This window comes from Phytophthora parasitica (genome assembly GCF_000247585.1).
Source record: "Phytophthora parasitica INRA-310 unplaced genomic scaffold supercont2.33, whole genome shotgun sequence".
NCBI lineage: Eukaryota > Oomycota > Peronosporomycetes > Peronosporales > Peronosporaceae > Phytophthora > Phytophthora nicotianae.
The window spans coordinates 353,398-370,714 of NW_008649019.1; the positions used below are offsets into that span (position 1 = coordinate 353,398).

At 51.2% G+C, this 17,317-nt stretch overlaps 11 protein-coding genes across 17 annotated transcripts in view; 5 read left to right on the forward strand and 6 right to left on the reverse strand.

Annotated features, from left to right (window-relative positions):
* Nucleotides 1-707: 707 nt before the first annotated feature.
* On the reverse strand, nt 708-2,412 carry PPTG_13544 (enolase). Its single transcript, XM_008909284.1, has one exon. The coding sequence runs from the start codon at nt 2,297-2,299 to the stop codon at nt 848-850; it is 1,452 nt and encodes a 483-aa protein (XP_008907532.1). The 5' UTR covers nt 2,300-2,412; the 3' UTR covers nt 708-847.
* Nucleotides 2,413-2,550: 138 nt separating this feature from the next.
* On the reverse strand, nt 2,551-2,775 carry PPTG_23234 (hypothetical protein; the record flags this gene model as incomplete). Its single annotated transcript, XM_008909285.1, has 1 exon — nt 2,551-2,775. The coding sequence occupies one exon, from the start codon at nt 2,773-2,775 to the stop codon at nt 2,551-2,553; it is 225 nt and encodes a 74-aa protein (XP_008907533.1).
* A 116-nt stretch (nt 2,776-2,891) lies between these two features.
* On the forward strand, nt 2,892-6,793 carry PPTG_13546 (hypothetical protein). Of its 4 annotated transcripts, none has more exons than XM_008909287.1 (11): nt 2,892-3,000; nt 3,072-3,508; nt 3,585-3,753; nt 3,818-3,987; nt 4,052-4,303; nt 4,370-4,533; nt 4,611-4,986; nt 5,052-5,200; nt 5,262-5,565; nt 5,626-5,698; nt 5,769-6,793. In XM_008909287.1, exons 3-11 carry the CDS (start codon nt 3,705-3,707, stop codon nt 6,329-6,331), a joined length of 2,100 nt encoding a protein of 699 aa, XP_008907535.1. In that variant the 5' UTR covers nt 2,892-3,000; nt 3,072-3,508; nt 3,585-3,704; the 3' UTR covers nt 6,332-6,793. The 4 variants fall into 4 exon arrangements, with proteins under 4 accessions (XP_008907535.1, XP_008907537.1, XP_008907534.1 ...); XM_008909289.1 differs by having other exon boundaries at nt 3,818-3,949; nt 4,101-4,303; nt 5,769-6,724; XM_008909286.1 differs by having other exon boundaries at nt 2,892-3,508.
* On the reverse strand, nt 5,623-7,962 carry PPTG_13547. Of its 2 annotated transcripts, XM_008909291.1 has the most exons (5): nt 7,575-7,962; nt 7,417-7,507; nt 6,723-7,348; nt 6,433-6,656; nt 5,627-6,295 (listed from the first exon to the last, which is right to left on the reverse strand). In XM_008909291.1, the coding sequence occupies exons 1-4, from the start codon at nt 7,841-7,843 to the stop codon at nt 6,440-6,442; spliced, it is 1,203 nt and encodes a 400-aa protein (XP_008907539.1). In that variant the 5' UTR covers nt 7,844-7,962; the 3' UTR covers nt 5,627-6,295; nt 6,433-6,439. The 2 variants fall into 2 exon arrangements, with proteins under 2 accessions (XP_008907538.1, XP_008907539.1); XM_008909290.1 differs by having other exon boundaries at nt 5,623-6,656.
* On the forward strand, nt 7,922-10,467 carry PPTG_13548 (glutaredoxin). The gene has a single exon (XM_008909292.1). It carries the CDS (start codon nt 8,013-8,015, stop codon nt 9,387-9,389), a length of 1,377 nt encoding a protein of 458 aa, XP_008907540.1. The 5' UTR covers nt 7,922-8,012; the 3' UTR covers nt 9,390-10,467.
* On the reverse strand, nt 9,433-10,282 carry PPTG_13549 (hypothetical protein). The gene has a single exon (XM_008909293.1). It carries the CDS (start codon nt 10,202-10,204, stop codon nt 9,533-9,535), a length of 672 nt encoding a protein of 223 aa, XP_008907541.1. The 5' UTR covers nt 10,205-10,282; the 3' UTR covers nt 9,433-9,532.
* PPTG_13550 (hypothetical protein) lies at nt 10,452-11,944 on the reverse strand. Its single transcript, XM_008909294.1, has 2 exons — nt 11,195-11,944; nt 10,452-11,129 (listed from the first exon to the last, which is right to left on the reverse strand). Exons 1-2 carry the CDS (start codon nt 11,750-11,752, stop codon nt 10,950-10,952), a joined length of 738 nt encoding a protein of 245 aa, XP_008907542.1. The 5' UTR covers nt 11,753-11,944; the 3' UTR covers nt 10,452-10,949.
* A 44-nt stretch (nt 11,945-11,988) lies between these two features.
* PPTG_13551 lies at nt 11,989-13,614 on the forward strand. Of its 2 annotated transcripts, XM_008909295.1 has the most exons (4): nt 11,989-12,624; nt 12,681-12,752; nt 12,834-12,914; nt 12,994-13,614. In XM_008909295.1, exons 1-4 carry the CDS (start codon nt 12,046-12,048, stop codon nt 13,327-13,329), a joined length of 1,068 nt encoding a protein of 355 aa, XP_008907543.1. In that variant the 5' UTR covers nt 11,989-12,045; the 3' UTR covers nt 13,330-13,614. The 2 variants fall into 2 exon arrangements, with proteins under 2 accessions (XP_008907543.1, XP_008907544.1); XM_008909296.1 differs by having other exon boundaries at nt 11,989-12,752.
* Nucleotides 12,698-15,258, reverse strand: PPTG_13552 (the record flags this gene model as incomplete). 2 transcript variants are annotated; one of them, XM_008909298.1, is made up of 4 exons in its annotated part: nt 12,698-14,125; nt 14,209-14,277; nt 14,364-15,004; nt 15,077-15,258. In XM_008909298.1, 3 exons carry the CDS (start codon nt 15,256-15,258, stop codon nt 14,270-14,272), a joined length of 831 nt encoding a protein of 276 aa, XP_008907546.1. In that variant the 3' UTR covers nt 12,698-14,125; nt 14,209-14,269. The 2 variants fall into 2 exon arrangements, with proteins under 2 accessions (XP_008907546.1, XP_008907545.1); XM_008909297.1 differs by having other exon boundaries at nt 14,209-15,004.
* On the forward strand, nt 14,752-16,090 carry PPTG_23235 (hypothetical protein). Its single transcript, XM_008909299.1, has one exon. The coding sequence runs from the start codon at nt 15,652-15,654 to the stop codon at nt 15,997-15,999; it is 348 nt and encodes a 115-aa protein (XP_008907547.1). The 5' UTR covers nt 14,752-15,651; the 3' UTR covers nt 16,000-16,090.
* A 26-nt stretch (nt 16,091-16,116) lies between these two features.
* PPTG_13553 (hypothetical protein) overlaps nt 16,117-17,317 on the forward strand; it is a gene marked incomplete at both ends in the record, with an annotated part of 1,686 nt that continues 485 nt past the window's right edge. The window contains one exon of the mRNA XM_008909300.1: nt 16,117-17,287. Coding sequence (XP_008907548.1) covers nt 16,117-17,287 — 1,171 coding nt within the window. The remainder of the gene's footprint in view (nt 17,288-17,317) is intronic.

The window sequence follows — 17,317 nt, forward strand, 5'->3', positions numbered from 1 at the left end:
TAGGATGGTGTGATGTGATTGGTCAGCGCTTTCGCAAGAGACACGCACCAGCATGGCATATGAACGTTGATTCCTCACCATGATCGAGGCTTGTTTGAGTCGTGCAAGCAAAGAGAGCGAGCGGCCCGACGACGCTTGTCAAATGCTAAGGCCTTATCCCAGCAGCGCATAATGTTTCCAGTCGGACAGAGAGCTTGACCGTCCGAGTTGCGTTGTAAAACGATTGGGGCAGTTCGGAATAACGCAGGGTAGAAAATATTGCGCCATGGGATACGTCCCAAGCAAAGTTTATTCTACATGATGCAGTAGATGCGCACTGATTCCTCGAATAAATATCGTACGAACTCCATTTTGGAACCGCCCAGGCGACTTTCGGCCTTTATGGCATTGCGACGCCGTATTTACTGCGGATCGAAAGGTGCGCGGCACTGCAACAGAGCAGAAGCAAGGCCTCGCCTCAATACATGTACCACGCGAGATTCCATTCTACAGACTTTTAGCAGCAGCTGAGTTGGGATGTACCAGTAGCCTCTTGGCCCACAATCAGCACGCGTTTCTCGGACTCCATTGTGCGCACGAAACCCATGGTTGCTACCTGCAACCCAACATGAACGGAAACGTTTCCAGCTCCCTCTTCAGTGAAGCGTGAAAGCCTCCACCGCATGCGTCTAATGCCTCCGTCGAGGGTCTGACTCTCGGGACCAAACTGCCATGTCATGTGTTTTTTGCAACTTCAACAAGACCAATATTAAAAGAAGTAAATCATAAAACGAGTGTCGATTCATTCAACACAAAAGCTACATACTCGATAACGCTTGCACGCACGAGTACATCAATGACAAGGCATTTAAAAAGTCGAGTACTTGCCGAGCTTCTCCACGTCACGGAAGTCCTCGCCGGCGTAGCGAGCCTTGTTGCCAAGCTCCTCCTCAATACGCAGAAGCTGGTTGTACTTCGCAAGACGCTCCGAACGGCACGGGGCGCCAGTCTTGATCTGGCCGGCGCTCAGACCCACAGCCAGGTCGGCGATGAACGTGTCCTCGGTCTCACCGCTGCGGTGGCTGGCCATAATGCCCCAGCCGGCCTTCTTAGCCATCGTCACGGCCTCAATCGACTCCGTGATGCTGCCAATCTGGTTCACCTTCAGCAGAAGAGCGTTGCAAGCCTTCTGCTCAATAGCCTTCTTCACACGGGTCGGGTTCGTCACCGTAAGGTCATCGCCCACGATCTGAACGTCCTTGCCAACCTTGCCCGTGAACTTCACCCACGAAGCCCAGTCGTCCTGGTCGAACGGATCCTCAATGGACACGATCTTGCTCGAGTTAGCGCACTTGGCAATGAAGCCCTCGTACACCTCCTGCAGCTTGTCAGCCGAAATCTTCTCCGACTCCGCAGCGTTCTCGTTCTTGAAGTCAAGGTTGTAGCGAGCGTCTTCGGCGCCAGTGTAGAACTCCGACGCAGCAACGTCCATGCCAAGACGCACCTGGTTCGTGTAGCCGGCAGCCTTGATGGCCTCCTCGATCAGATCGATGGCCTCACCGTTCGACTGGATGTTCGGGGCGAAACCACCCTCATCACCCACAGCGGTGGCATCCAGGCCGTAGCGGCCCTTGATCACCTTCTTCAGGTTGTGGTACACCTCCGAACCGATCTTCATGGCCTCCGTGAAGCTTGTGGCGCCCACAGGCAGGATCATGAACTCCTGCATGGCCAACTTGTTGCCAGCGTGCGAGCCACCGTTGATAATGTTGAACGACGGCACTGGCAGGCACGGGGTCGGGTTGCCGGCCAGGTCGGCGATGTGCTGCCACAGAGGCTGCTTCTTGGCAGCGGCGCCGGCACGGCACAGAGCGAGAGACACACCCAGAATGGCGTTGGCGCCCAGTTTCTTCTTGCACCAGCCCCACTCGTTCTGCGTGCCGTCGAGCTCCTCCACCATGAAGCGGTCGATCTCGGCCTGCTTCGTCACGTCCTTGCCGACAAGAGCGGGAGCGATGATCTCGTTCACGTTCCTCACGGCGTTCAGGACGCCCTTGCCCATGTAGTCCTTGCCACCGTCACGCATCTCCAGGGCCTCGAATTCGCCCGTGGAGGCTCCGCTAGGGACAGCAGCACGGTACTCGCCGAGCTCGGTGACGAGATCAACCTCGACGGTCGGGTTGCCACGCGAGTCAAAGATCTGGCGGGCCTTAATCGACACAATCGACACCATTATTGTAAGAAGGGAGCTTGTTTCAGGAACTTGAGGCTGGAGAGGCCAATTCGGAAATGAGCTCACGAATCCAGTACATGTATCCATGGATATCGGCAGCAGCGTTCTGTAGATTCGAGGCCGTGGGTACGTGGCAAGCACCAAGCAGAAATTGATGTGCAGTGCATGGACAGGGCACAAGATACTGTCCTCACCGGTGCAGATTGATTGCACGCTGATGATGCAAAAATCGGCATCAAGCTCCACGTTTCTTCCTTTGTCTCCAGCTAGGTATCACATTGCTTACCGCGGCGTGGCAGGCTCGCTGGCGACTTGTTAATAAGAGCTTCGGACTCGTGTCAACCGAGCCATTTCATCCGAATTTCGGAGCTCGGGCGGACTGGGCCCTGATTGGCCGATTTCGCGCCAATCTTCCTAGCCTCGACAACGGCGCGTCGCCCCGAGATCTTCATCGGCAATGTATCGCGAATGCTATGCGCACGAGCTGCTGCAAGCTTCCAGCCGTTGTCCGTTTGCACAAGCTTTGAACTTGGCCCGACAGCGAGTCGCTGGCAGCGATTCATTGCGAAGTCTTCTGCACCCTTCCTCATTGTGATCTGTCTTGAACTTAGTATGCTTCACTGAAGCGACCTTCACGTTACATTACATCGTTTCTAATGGGCAAGCTCGCTCGTTTCTAAATTATCTTCAACGTGGTCGATCAATTCGCAAGGCACGAGGGTGTTGAGTGCCTGATCACCTATTGCTGCCTCTCGGGAAATGCTTGCTACGTCATTGATCGTATCGAGGTGGAGGTCTGCTATTAAGAATACCCGCCTTCTATTTTGATTTTTGACATGGGATAACTGTTGGACAAAAGGAGAAACAAAAGCGTCAGTAGTGGTCACCTTAAGCATGGTCGGCAAACCACAAGGGGGCTCTGCTGTCAATGTAACCAATGTGGCCGGTAATGGTGACGCAATGAGCGCTGGATCTAACTGCGACAACAATACCGTGGCAAATGAGAAGATGAAAGTCGTCGTGCGTGTGAGACCTCTCCAAGCGCGAGAAGAACCATGGCCAAAAGCTGCAGAAGACATTCGTGGGACGGAAGGGAACTCCACCGCGACTATAACCGTCCAGGTGATATGCGGTGCTAAACGGTACTGCTCCAAGTTAGCTCTGATCCTTGTGGATAATCTGGATGACAGCAAAGCGAGGTGGTTTGGGAGAAGAATGGACAGCTAAAGATCTTGAAAGCTGACGCCGTGTTTACCCAAGGAGCATCACAAGACAGCGTATATCGCAGCGTATCAGGTACGTTACGTATTCTGGCGTCGGTGGTTATGGTGTAGATTCAATGGTAACACTTGTACATGTACTGGTACTGCAGATTGTGTCGACGGTTTAATTGCCGGGTTTGATTGCAGCGTGTTTGCCTAGTAGGTTGCCAAGCTAACTACTGGTTGTGGTGCTAAGATACACTTTTTCCGACCCTAAAAGTGGATGATGAATGTTTTTCCGTTGTTTTAGTGGTCAAACAGGAACAGGGAAAACATACAGTAAGGCATTATGTGTTTGAAACACCCGGCTTCCATGTAGAATCTCATTGTACGTTGTTATCAGCTATGAGCGGGCTTCAGCGTGACGAAAGTGTTGATATCGACGTAGCGAGTCCTGTTCCAGTCAACAACGGAGTGGTTCCTAGAAGTGTCGAAAGACTCTTTGCCGAAATAGAGCGCGAGAAGCGAGGATCAGGTGGGACGTTATTCAGCGTTTATTGCTCTTTTATCGAGGTGAGGCGAATTTTTAAAAAGGTTAGAATCCTTGTATATGAATGACGGATATTCTTCCTCTCAGATTTACAATGAGAAAATATTCGACATCCTCTCACCAGAGGTAATACCAGTGAACGGGAATAAGTCACCGGATGCCAAGGCTGTTGCAACAAAAGGGTCGACGACGCAGCGTGCTCGCTGGAACAGCTCGCTCAGCGCTAAGGATGCAAAAGGTCTCCAAATCCGGCAAAAGCTGGATGGGTCAGTGTTTGTGGACGGCATGACATCGCGTAATGTTACCAATAAAGCTGAACTACTGCAAGCGTTTCGAGAGGTAAGACTTGCATCGTATTTTTCAAATACTAGCTGCATATATGGATGACCCTTAATTATGATGCAGGGCTCACAACATCGAGAGGTCCGAGATAATCTCTACAACCAATTCAGCAGCCGAGGACACGCTGTATTTCAAATCACTCTCCGAAAGATCCTCGCAAATGATGGATCCAGCAAGATAAACGCAAAAAAGACTCGTCTTTCAAGACTCTTCTTCGTGGATCTAGCGTGAGTATTGCTCTCTTGTTTGTTTGAGTGTAGTCCTTGTTTGCATTCGCTCACCCAGCAGTGTACTGTGAATGCAGAGGATCCGAGAAATGGCACGTGAACGGGAGCGATCTGACCGACAAGTATGCGACCGAGCTGGCTTCAATCAACAAGAGCTTATCTGCGTTGACCAACTGCGTAATGGCTCTTACGCAGAAAGAACGGTCACACGTCCCGTTTCGAGACTCCGTCTTGACACGATTGCTCCAACCTTGCCTACAAGGATCAGGGCGTACAGCGTTCATCGTTACAATCAGCCCATCTAAAGCATGTTTGGAGGAGTCTTTTGCCACATTACGGTTTGCTGAGCGGCTGAAAGCTATCCGTTGCCGCCCCGTTCGACGCAGCTTGTTTAGTAACGAAATGCTTGGAGAACAGCGACTATACTACGAGCGTCAAATCCAGGCCATGCGTGTATGTATCGACGGTATTTGCCGTATTATAATTTTCATCCTGTCTAATTACTGTCTGGTGTACAGGCTGAGGTCAATCGTCTGCGAGAGCTGCTACGGAAAGCAAACCAGAAACCAAGCGAAGCAGCTGGTAGCTCCTCCAATGCCGCGTTAGTGGAAGAAAATCGACGTCTGAAGGAGTTGCTCCTGCAGGCAGAGCGGTCACGAATTGACAGGTATGACTTTGCTGTCTGCTTGGAAAGTGTTCGATGCCTATCTCACCAGCTTTGGTTTTAGGAACGAGCGCAGCAATAACAAAAATGGTAAAACTATCATCGCTGGTGGAGCTATCGTGAAAATGTCACCCCAACAGTTTTCAGCGAGGCAGATGCTCAAGCACACGTTAAGTAAGGGTGAAGAAGAGTCAAATGTTACGCGACAGCTCCGTCAAGACCGCCAGAGGAACAACACGACAGATCAACTCGTCGATGACACATCACACAACCAAAGAAAAATGGGTGATCAACCACGAGACCGGCTTACAACCCTTGAAAATCAGCTTCAATCAAAGGAGGCTCGCCTGAACTGGATGCTGGAGGCGGTACGCGTACCTATTGGTTAATGCAACTCACCACAAACTGACGGAGATTGTTGTAAACAGGAGATGGAAGCTCAAAACGCTGGTGCTGGTAAAGCACCTCCCGATGCTGCTGCAGTTGATTCAGGAGATCCTCGTACGTAGCTATCGAATTGTAATCGAGCTGGTTTTCTCTGTTGCGCTCACCCTAACGAGTTTGATAGCAGTGCGGCCAACAGTTACCAGATCCTGGGCTGTCGAGACAAGGCTGCGTCGACAACTTGTAGCGGTTCCACCACCATTGCGCGACACACAGCCGGATTCTGGAAGCGGAGATCGTGATGAAGAGAAGCTAAACAACCACGTAGAGACGAACAATTCGGCTGCTAATCAACGGAAAGCTGAGCCTGTTAAACGAATCCTTCCTGTGCTTGTGGAGAGCCCGCCAGGTTCGTCACGAACAGATCTTACTGTTGACCGGCACCTTGCATCACGGCAACATGTCAGACACTACACTCCATCACCGCCAAGTGAAAGTCTCAGCCCAACTGAACAGATCACCGCTGGAAACAGGAGAAACCGTGTTAACACAATTGCTAGATCGCAACCAACTGGCCGCTCGGAGCCCACAACCTCGAGTGAGCAGGTGAAGGCGTCATCGATCCTGAAGATGGTCGGGTCTGGCTCAGGTGATGCCTCAGGTAAAACTCGCGGGGAGATCATCGAGGAATACAAACGTGTACGTCGAGTGGAACTGGAGGCGATGATGCGAACGATGGTGCAAAAGTGAAAAATCCCAAAGGTTTAGTAACAACCTGGATACAAGTAAAAGAAAACTGCGGCTACGTTATACCACAGAAGTCAGGATTACCCCTGAGCGTGCTCTCTCACCTGATACCTAGCTGGACACATTCACAATTGGAGGAAAAGGCTGTGTCTTGCTGACGACAAGGATCTTCTTCGTGTGCGACATATAGCCCTTGATGTAGCCCTTGAAAATGAGGTTCGTGAGGACACACTCGATCTCATCCATGCCCATCGAGTGACCCGTAGCAACATTCAACGCCAACTGGAAGTCTTGCATTTGCAACTGGTGGCTCTGCTGGATCAGATAACTGCAATAACAAAAGTTAGTGCGAGTAATTCACTGTGTGCTCCTCTCAAGACAGCATGACACGTACACTTTCTTGAAGAGATTTCGTAGAACCAAGAGGCGGAGTTTCTCGATCAATAAATACACGCCTTGCTGGATGAACTTGTCCTGGTATTGAGCCAGATACTCCGTGAAAAGGTGCAGATTGCCGTCACGAATGGCGTCCGTGAGACCCGTGTACTCTTCCAATGCAAAGTCGGAAAGCAGTTTAGGCGACGGCATGATACCCAGCAGCAGCTTCACAGGCACGAGGAACTGCAGAATCATGCGTTTGTTGCGCGTTTTGCCACAATGGCAGTGCTTCCACGCGTAGTCAAGACACGTCTCCGCCTTCTGGTACTGGTCTTCAAACATGGAGATACGGCCCACGTAATATTGGTACGTGACTTTGTCGCTCTTGTTGAAGAGCTCAAATTTCGGGAAGGCCGGGCCTTCCACAGCGCGAATGAGGTTGCGACACAAGTGGATCATGTTGAGCTTGAAGTAGATCTTGAAGAGCTGGTTCACGATAAAGAGCGCGCCCATCTTCTTGTTGTGCTCGGGCGGAGCTCGGTCATTGGCTGCCATAGCAAAACCTTTCTTCAGATGCTGTTCGGCGCTGCGTAGACTGTCGTGGATCTCGTCTCCAGCCTTCTCGGAGGCCTCGTGGTCTGCCTGGGGGGGGGTAAACCAATACGATTAGTTTAAACCATTATTAATGCACTAGATCGCGTTCTACTCACCCTCGTAGCCAACAGCCGTGTGTCCACAAACAGCACGTGTAGGAAGGGCATGACCCAGTTTGTCTCCTCCCTGAGCATCTCCATGAACTTACTGCAGTCGTCACACACGATATTAGTTTTTTTGTAAAACTATCCAGCCTCCTGCAATTGCATCGTACATGACGGCGCCGATCTGCGCACTGTAGGCGTCCGCAAAGCTCTGCCATTCCAGGTGCTTGCGTGCCTGCATGATGCCAGCCACCACCTCAGCGTATCCGTCGAAGCGTGCCAACTTATTGTGGCACATCTGCGCCACCTGCTGCGCTGTCAGCGTGCGCAGGTCCACACTCGCGCAGCCACCCGTCAGGTTCAGCATCTGCGCCATCGACTCGCCGTCCTGGCCTGCGATGGCCGCCCCCACGCGGTCCACGAACGCCGCGAGTTGCATCGTCGGTAGTGTCACGTCTGGCAGCTCTGCTGTTCGTTTAAGTTGCCGTGAATAAAACGCAACATTACTAAAGTTGCGAGAATCAGGGTTAACCCTTTTTCGAGGATCGGTTTTCACAGGTATCTTCACTCATTTTCTGATTGTATCGCTGGATCGCAGTAGAATCGCGATGGACGCCGCCGCCAATAAGCGCCGTGTTCCTGTCGAAGCGGAGGTGAACGTTACGGAAGGTGGACGCAGTGTGCCTCGAGCACGCCCCGGTGGTCGCGCGGGTGCTCGTGCCGCGTCCTCTGGCTCCTGGTTCGGTGCACCTCTCGTGTATGCCGTGGTGACATTCTTCAGTCTCATGATCTTGGTGCACGTGTGGCAGTTCTCGAGCGCGCAGATGCATTCAGTGTTATCCACACCTTTCCACAATAAGACGATGGTGCAGTTCACCACCAAGTTTGGCACTTTCACTGTCGATCTGTACCCAGAGCATGCACCCAAGACCGTGGAAGCTTTCAAGAAGCTCGTGAGCGATGACTACTACCTCAAGGACGCCGGTTTCTACTATAATGAACCCAAGTTCGTTCTGCAAGGAGGAGGATTCCTTTTCGACAAGAAATCTTCCATTGGCAACCTGCCAGTAGAGTACAGTGCTCCCAGCACCGAGAGAATGGTGGTCATTGCGCGTAGCCACAAGTCGGACTCGGGTAACACCGAGTTCGCGATCATGCTGCATGACAACACGGAGAGGAACAAACCAAGCGAGGACGGACCGGGTTACACGACCTTCGGACGAGTCGTGGAAGGTTGGCATACAATTCAGTTCATCTCCAAGAAGATGTCGCCCGGCTTCATGGCCAAGGAGGACCGCGACTACCAGATTAGCTTCGAGAAGGTCGAGTTTGTAGAGCGCCTCACGAACGACAACGATGAAGCCAAGATGCGTCTTGAGGAGCTGACGTACGTGCTCGAGACACCGCACAGTGTGGTCATCATTTCCGAGAAGGACTGCCCCGAAAAGAAAGAGATTGAGAAGATGCTGCACAAATTCCGCACGACTGTGCGTACTAAGGAGATTGGCTTTGCCAACCACATCCCGTACGAGCTGGAGGCTGTGGAGGCGCTGACTGGTCGCAAGTCTCTGCCGCTTGTCTTCATTAAGGGCAAGTATGTTGGTGGTCTACGTGAAGTGCAGAAGTTGCAGCAGACTGGCACGCTTCGTGCGATGCTGGAGAAAAGCGGCACTCTTGCTGAGGACATTGTGTGGTCGGCTATCAACCAGAACCCACTGGTGCTCTTCAGCAAGTCGTACTGCCCGTACTGCAAAAAGACGAAGGAGACGTTAGCGGGTCTTGGTGCCAAACCCGTGGTCTTTGAGCTGGACACTCGTGAGGATGGTGCGGCCATTCAGGCCTTCCTGTTCCGATTGACGCGCCAGTCTACTGTTCCTAACCTCTTTATCAAGGGCAAGAGCGTCGGTGGAAACGATAACGTTCAGGAATTGAAGCGATCTGGCGAACTGGTGGACCGCCTCAAGAAGGCTCGTGCCATTGACTAAGCTGCGCTTGTCGTACTGAATCAAGGTGAAATGAAGGGTGGAAGGAAGGTCTAACGAATGAACTGATCGCTTCATTGTGCAGCATACTTAGTTCATTATTCAAACTCTGCCGGCTACCAAGTCATGCTGCTGTGTTGCTATTCTCAAACGTGCAGGTGGCTGTGGTCGTAGAACTGTCTAGTGCTTGCTCCCTTTGGTGTCGGGCGATTTCCAGTGACGTCATCAGCACCGAGCCCGATGGACTCGGAAGTGAGCATGAACGGCCCGTTGTTTCGCTTGTACTGCGAGTTGCCCACACGCATCGTGTAGAATGTGTCTCGGTGTGACTTCTGATTGAACTCGGTGGTCTGTGAACGCCCGATATCGTACAGGTGCTTCGTTTCCTGTAAACCTTCTGGGAAGTGGTGGCTCTGGTTCAGAGAGTCCAGTGCATCAAAGAGACCAGGCGGATCGTCCTGCTTCTGCTTGTCGAGGATCTTCATCTCTGTGTGCAGAGTCTCACGGTACTGCTCTGTGCGAATGTGGCTCATAAACTCGTCTCGTCGACTTGCATCCTTGGAACCGAAACCAGACTTGCGCGTGTCCATCGGCTGCGACTTGAGGTACGCTGTGTTGTCCTGCAACGGATCCGACGCATACGTCTTCTTCTCGAAGTATCCGGAACCATTGCAAGTATTCTTCGCTGGTACAGTCAGGATCTGTTTACCTTTGTGGCGTGAGTTCTTGCTTTCGATCAGGTGCGGGTCTCGGTACGGATCACCGATGGTGAGGTAGCTCTGGGCGATGTTCTTGTTGAGCACCTTGGTTGAGTACATCTTTCTGCTGCGTTCGAGTGGTTTATATCGTATAAGGCCGAAAGCCAACTGAGGCCGCTATGTCGACGGCACGAGGAGAATAGCACACTGAACCCCTACCTCCGCTGCCAACCGGTCCCGTTTTCCAGCAGGGTCAGGTGCTGAAGACGCCGTTGTAAGTGCCGATATTCTTGGAGCATTGCTTTGAGAGTGTCTTTCGTTGGCACTAAAAATATAATACTGGTAAGAAGTGATGAATATAAATCGAGCTCAAAGATACACAACCTGACCTAGCTTCTTGTTCGTGATATTTTTCAGGTTATGGCAATACTAACGACAGAATGATACACAAAACTGGATGAGTTGGTAGGAACACTAGCATGATTCTTTTTTTTTGTTATTCGAGGAAGAAGGATCACACGGCGTCTAATGCACGGCCTACCTCAAGACCAAACCGCTTCGATTGACGGTGCTGCTTACAGCCACTTGGCACGCATTTCGTGCACGAACGCCTGTACTTGGGGCACTTTAGGCGTGAACTGCGCGATGGCATCGATCTTCGCACGGATCTCCGGGGTGATCTTGTCGGCAAATTCGAGAACCTTCAGGTTCTCATCGAGCTGTCCGATTCTCGATGCGCCAAACAGCACCGTCGAGACGTTCTCGTTCGAGACGCTCCAGGCAATAGCCAGTTGCGGTAGGGTGTCCTTGGCAATCTCAGCAAGCTACAGCACCTTGGCGGTCTTCTCCTCGAGGCTGTTTTCGATCAGCGTCTTGAACGCCGGAATGGTGATACGCGAATACCATTGCTGTACTTGCCCATCAGCACACCATCGGCTAGCGCGTAGAAGGCCGTCACGCCGTACTTGTACTTCTTGTACAGGTTTACGAAGTCGTAGTCAACACAAGAGCGGTCGAGAATGTTGTAGCGAGTTTGATCGAAAGCCTACACACATCACATTCATTGCTAAGTCAGCACAGCAGCCGGTGAATCACCATAGCACAACATACCGGTCGGGTGAGGCTAAGACGGTCAGCCACCTCGCATGCCTCCATGATCTCCGTCGCAGTCCACTCACTCGTACCCCAGTAGAACGCCCACCCTTGCTCGATGACGTAGTTCGTCGCTCGAACAATCTCCTTCATCGACGTGTATAGATCCTGGCGGTTGCAGAAGATCAGGCCCACGTAGTCCAGGCCGAAGCGCTTGAGCGCCACGATGTGCTTGCGGCTCAGACCCGTGTCGTTCGGACCACCACCACCGGAGAACATCTTCGCTCCGAAGAAGATCTTGGTGATAATGACCAGGTCCTCACGAGCCCACAGTCCACGTTCGATACCAGTGTCAATGATCTTGCCCATGTACCGCCCCGACTCGCCGTCCGCGAACGCCTCAGCGTTGTCGAAGAAATTGATACCGTTCTTGAAAGCATGCTCCATGATGGTGTAGGTTTTCTCGAAATCGTGTTGCGTGTTGAACGTGACGAAGCTGCCGACCGCGAACTTGGACACCAACAGTCCAGTGTTGCCCAGGAAGCGATACTTCATGTCGTATGCTACCGCGCTCATCGTGGACTTGAGGGACTAACTGCTTTGGTTGAGGCTTGCTCGGGGCGAGGCAAATGAGATAATGACAATGTTGGAAGACCAGAAAGCTGAGACCAAAGGCGGCTACATTAGTTGGTGCAGGCTATCCCTTCGTGTCCGAAGGTTATGCAGTGTCGAAACTCGTCTCAAGCGCAATAATGATGCATTCCTTGCTCGACACAATCAAGCACATAATCACAACTTCAACTTCAGTTTCCTCTCATTTAGCCTGAATATTCCATTATCCAGGCCCGGTATCATTGTCCCCGATATCAATGATGGCCTCGCCGCCCAATGACATGCAGCACCGCTTCCTGGGCAACACTGGATTGCTGCTGTCGAAGCTCTCGTTCGGGAGCTTCGTGACCTTTAACACGCAACTAGATTTTGAGAAATCGTACGCCGTCCTGGAGCGAGCGTTCAAGCGAGGCGTCAACTTCTTCGACACTGCAGAGGCCTATGCAGGCGGTCAATCGGAGGAGTTTATGGGGAAGATCATTGCGACGGGCATTGAACGAGGCGTGTGGAGTCGAGAGGATCTCGTCTTGAGCACCAAAATCTTCTTCGGCACCAAACACGGGACTGACCAAAAGGCGGGGCCTAACGAACAGGGACTCAGTCGCAAGCACATTGTGGAAGGAACTAAAGCCTCGCTTAAGCGTCTCGGGCTCGAATATGTCGATACCATCTTCTGCCACCGACCAGACCCATGCACACCAATCGAGGAAACCGTGCGGGCGATGAACTACGTGATCAACCGCGGCTGGGCTTTCTATTGGGGGACTAGTGAGTGGAGCGCACACGACATCATCGAAGCGTGCGAGATCGCAGATCGCCTAGGACTCGTTCGACCGGTGAGAGCTTGTAGTTGGGTGGGCAATGGTGTTGGACTGACAAAGATGTATGACAGGCGTTCGATCAACCGCAGTATCATATCCTCGAGCGGTCACGTGTTGAGTTCGAGTACAATGTTCTGTACGAGGTGCGCTAGATGTTTCAATTTTTTTAAATCTGCTCAATTCTTGCATATAACTAACGTGTGCGCTGGTGTATGCGGTGCTAGACATATGGCTATGGGCTTACGACGTGGTCCCCTCTTGCATTCGGCATCTTGACTGGCAAGTACAGCAAGGGGATTCCTGAGGTAAGCAGTAGCTGGAGTTGGGAATGCACCAAGAATTTGAAATTCCTACTCGTTCTTATCGTTTCGTGTTTAAATGCAGGGCTCCCGCCTGTCGATATCGTCGTACATGAACTACGTGGCCGACGGCTTTGAGACAAAGGTCGCTAAAGCTGACAAGTTGACAACGATAGCAAAGGAAGTCGGTTGCACACTTGCTCAACTTGCAATCGCATGGTGTGTTTCCAACAAGCACGTCTCAACTGTTATCCTTGGTGCATCTAGCGTGGCGCAGCTGGATGAAAACCTCGACTCCCTCAACTTCGTGGACAAACTAACACCAGAGATTCGAGCCAAAATTGACGAGATCGCCGACGTGCGTCTGTCGATCCCTGATCCGGAAGCAAGGTTGGTTGTAATGCGAAAGCAGTGGCTGTAGCGCAAGCATTGCTCAAAATCCATTTGCTACTTGGAGAATTGATAGTTTCTCACATACATAATGAAGCAAATGTCGGTATCACTTGCACCCAAGCCATGCTTCATATACTGGAGTACATGGATCATCCACACCTTGTGCTATCTGACGCCGTCGCATTTCAATTGGGTATTTACTGGGCGTACATGCAGTTCCCATGAACCTCGCGTTGTAGCAAATCGCCTTCGGAATACCTGGAAGCTCACATTGACGATATAATATCCCGCCACACGATGTCATACTTTCCTCAGTTGGAGGAGGTTGATCGTCAGTAGGGCGGAGCAATCCACCACAAACACTTTTGGAAAACTTTGCAATCGCATCAAGCGTGGCACGTGACGCTGTTCTGTTGGCTGGTAAGCAACTAGCTGCTGGAGATCCCCAGACTGGATGAACGCCACACAACGGATTTTGAAGGTCACATTCACCTAGGAAACCATTGCAACACCACATCCCTCGGTCCATAATGACAAAAGACTTTAAATCGTGAATTGGTAAGAAGTCCGGTAGGCTGTCAAGCTGGGGCATGATGCCAATGATTAACCGTTCCAACTTGTAAAGACTATCAAACGCAGGCAGTTCCAGTAGCGACAAGGAAACCGCTACAACAAGCATCTCGAGACTCGTGAGTCCGTGAAATGATGGTAGTTGGGTGAGTGCCAAATTTGAACCGAGATGTAGAGTTGTAAGTGAGGACATTTCGTCAAACATGTCATCGGGAAGTTTTACTAGCCCAATCGTCATTTTCCCTTCCACATGGCTGAAAACCAGCAAAATGACCAACACGATCAGCGTACTGAAAACGGCAACTTGCCATCACTATGTTACAATTTTTGTACGTACAGGTATTCAAGTTGTTTGAGCTCCTTGGCCCAAACTGGAAGAGTTTGTGTGTGGGTGTACACTAGTGATCTTAGGGCAAAACACGGGTAAAAAATGGTCAGCATGTTCCAATTGAAGTCACAAAAAAACTTACAGGTATCTCATATCAGTGCAACCTCGCAGTTCTTCTGGTAGCACCTCAAGCTTGCGATTGGTGAGCTGAACGATCTGGAGAAGACCCATAGTTGCCAAATGCGCGACCTTGGCAGTAATATCTTTCGGATCCATCCACTCAGAATACGTTTTCGGTGCGATACTATTATCGATGAGTGCTAAGCACGGGCATTGCGTAAGTGAATCCAGCATAAGCCAGAGCCGGGCATTTATGACGCACTCAGGGTGCGGATGACACGCTACCGCTGACGTTCTCGTGCTTTCTTCTACGTAAATGATCACGAATATTGCGAAGGCCACGAGAGAAGATGCTGCCAGCCGACAATGTCTGGGGTACACGCTGCTGCTCTGTCTTCGCGGATTCTCCATTAGGTTCATGAGACGTTGACATTTGAGCCACAGTGTGATGTTGATACCCATTCGTGTGAAGAAGTTGAATATAGAGGAGATACGTAGCGAATTCAAGGTCTTGTAAATCACAACAGTTTGAACGGGATCGGCGATGGTACTAGCAGACTGCTCCAGCCAACCTTGCGGGAAAACCGCTTGATTGATCATCAATTTCGCACGATCGAACTTGAACGCCGAGAGGCAGTAGCATACTAAGATCATGGGATATCCGACTGCAATCAATAAGTCGAATCTACATGTAGAGAGCAGCTCACGACGTTAGAAGATACGCTACTAGTACAAGTTTTTCAATCAGGCTACGTACATTAGATCAATGAGGTTCTCCACCAGCACTGTTTGTTTAAGTGGAAGAAGCATCACTAAAGCACACCAAACCGCATTTGCAGCGACGATGACAGTAAAGACAGCGACGAGTACAATTGGCAGTCCGTCTTCGAGTATCTGAAGCAGCATTACTAATTCGATCATGAGGTCCACGAGTTTCATGCAGAGGTTCTGTCGTGATTAACCGCATACAAGTTAGTTTGTACCTACAAAGGCAAATGACAACGTGTACATACAAGCCGTTTACGAGCAATACTTTCGCTGGAGGCTAGTGAACTGACCAAGCTTGCCGCAGAGGAAAGTGATCTGCTTGAGGTTCTGTCCGTGGCCACGCGCCTAATGGCATCAACGACACCTGCTGAAAATGCATGTATTCTTACGAGCGCTCCGGTTTCAGGCAGAACCCGCGAGTGCGCCCGTTTCCATATAAGCTTGATCAGAACGAACGAATAACCAAGACCGATAATTGTGAGACCGAAGATGGCTAACCCATAAATTGGTAGCGGCAGATCCACGAACTGCCAAAACGATCCACTTTCCAAGTTACTTGTGTCCATGATACGATTGACCATGTTGTTTGGTGCGATATTGAGAAGTAAGAGCCACACAGTCCACCCCAAGCATGTAGTCACCATAGACACAAGGATAATCCGGAGTCCATCGAAGCTCCGATGGTGGCCAACCAAATCTGTCGCAACCACCCCCTCAGCAACACGATTTTCAGTGCCCTCGCACTCGGCAGCTTGCGGCTTTGTTTTCACCAGCAGATGCCCCACTCCGGAGGCCAGGGAGGAGCGGCGCAAAAGGGTAAACTCCTGGACGTCGTCAACCATTTTTTCTCAGTGTGACTTGCATGCCAGGCCGAGCTCCATTTTTGTGCTATTTTGGACTGCATCAAGTTGAAGTGACCGGAATTAGCCAATCAAATTCTTAACCCTGTTAAAAACGATCAAAACCTGATTTTGTCAACTGTACCCAACGAAATCTATCACAGTATCCATTTTCCCCTTTAGCACACTGATGCGGATCAATCGATGGCGCCGGAGCAACCACCTGCCCAATGCGATCCGAACTCCCGATCGCCTGGGCGACTACTTAGTGGCCTTGCGCAATGATTTCGTGACGGCAAACAGCTCTTGTCGTCGCGGTCTGAATCTATCCGGCGAACTCAGCGCCTATGAGAAGGAGACGCGAGTGCTGCTCAAGCTGGCGTCGACTGGACGCGTCGTGGACATTCTTCTGCGCTTCGGTCGCGTGGTGGAGTCATATATGGAAGTATTGAGCATTGAGATGACGGAGGAGATCCGACAGTGGAGGGGGCAGCTGGACCTCGAGCGTCGAGAGCGTGTGGAGCTCTTTCGAGACATCCTCAACGATGAACAGCGATTAATTGAAGCCATGGGCGACGAGACGCAGCAGATGGAGCTTTTAACGCTGCTAAAATATGGCTTGACCCACTACGAAAAGTTCCTAATACCCGAGGAGCTCGACGTCATCTCGGACGTCTATGATCGGGTCGTGAGTTATTCTGATTTTATGCTAGTCGGGGATCCGCCAAGCTGGTTTTTGTCACCAAGTGACCTGGTGTGTGACCAGGGGGGCATCTACTACTTGGACGCTGTCCGAGTCAGCAAGTGTGAGACAGGAGATATCCTAAGAGACCGTGGAGGGGACCATCAAAGCTGGGAAGACGAGGAAGAGGCGTGTCTGCGCCAGGCTACGGTGTGGGCAGATCTGAACCACCCTCATGTGGCGAAGATGCTGGGTGCGTGTCATATTGGTAAGGAGCCATTCGTCGTGCACGAACCGGCGGAACCTCTTATATCGAATCGAGCAAACGCACAGTCGTGGGAACCTCTGCTTGGCTGGGCACTTGGACTCCAGTATCTACACGAACGTGAGCTTGGATACAAAAACTTTGACGATAACAGACTACTGGCTCGTCATCATGTTACTGCTAGTGGAGTTCTGAGTGGATTGGGGCTCGTACCTGTTAAAAGGAGAGTGTCGGCCTCGTTACAGCGAGGCGTGTCGAATATGTTTAATATGCGGGATTTGGCTGCAACGCTCCCACAGAACCACGATGATGCTCACGTGCATGGGCTGCATGTGCCTACGTGGAGTGTACCGAACGACATTTTTGCCTTTGGATTGGCCATCTACAACACTCGTCGATGGGTTTCCATGTACAGTGATGAAGAAGCTCAAGTGCTGCCACCTG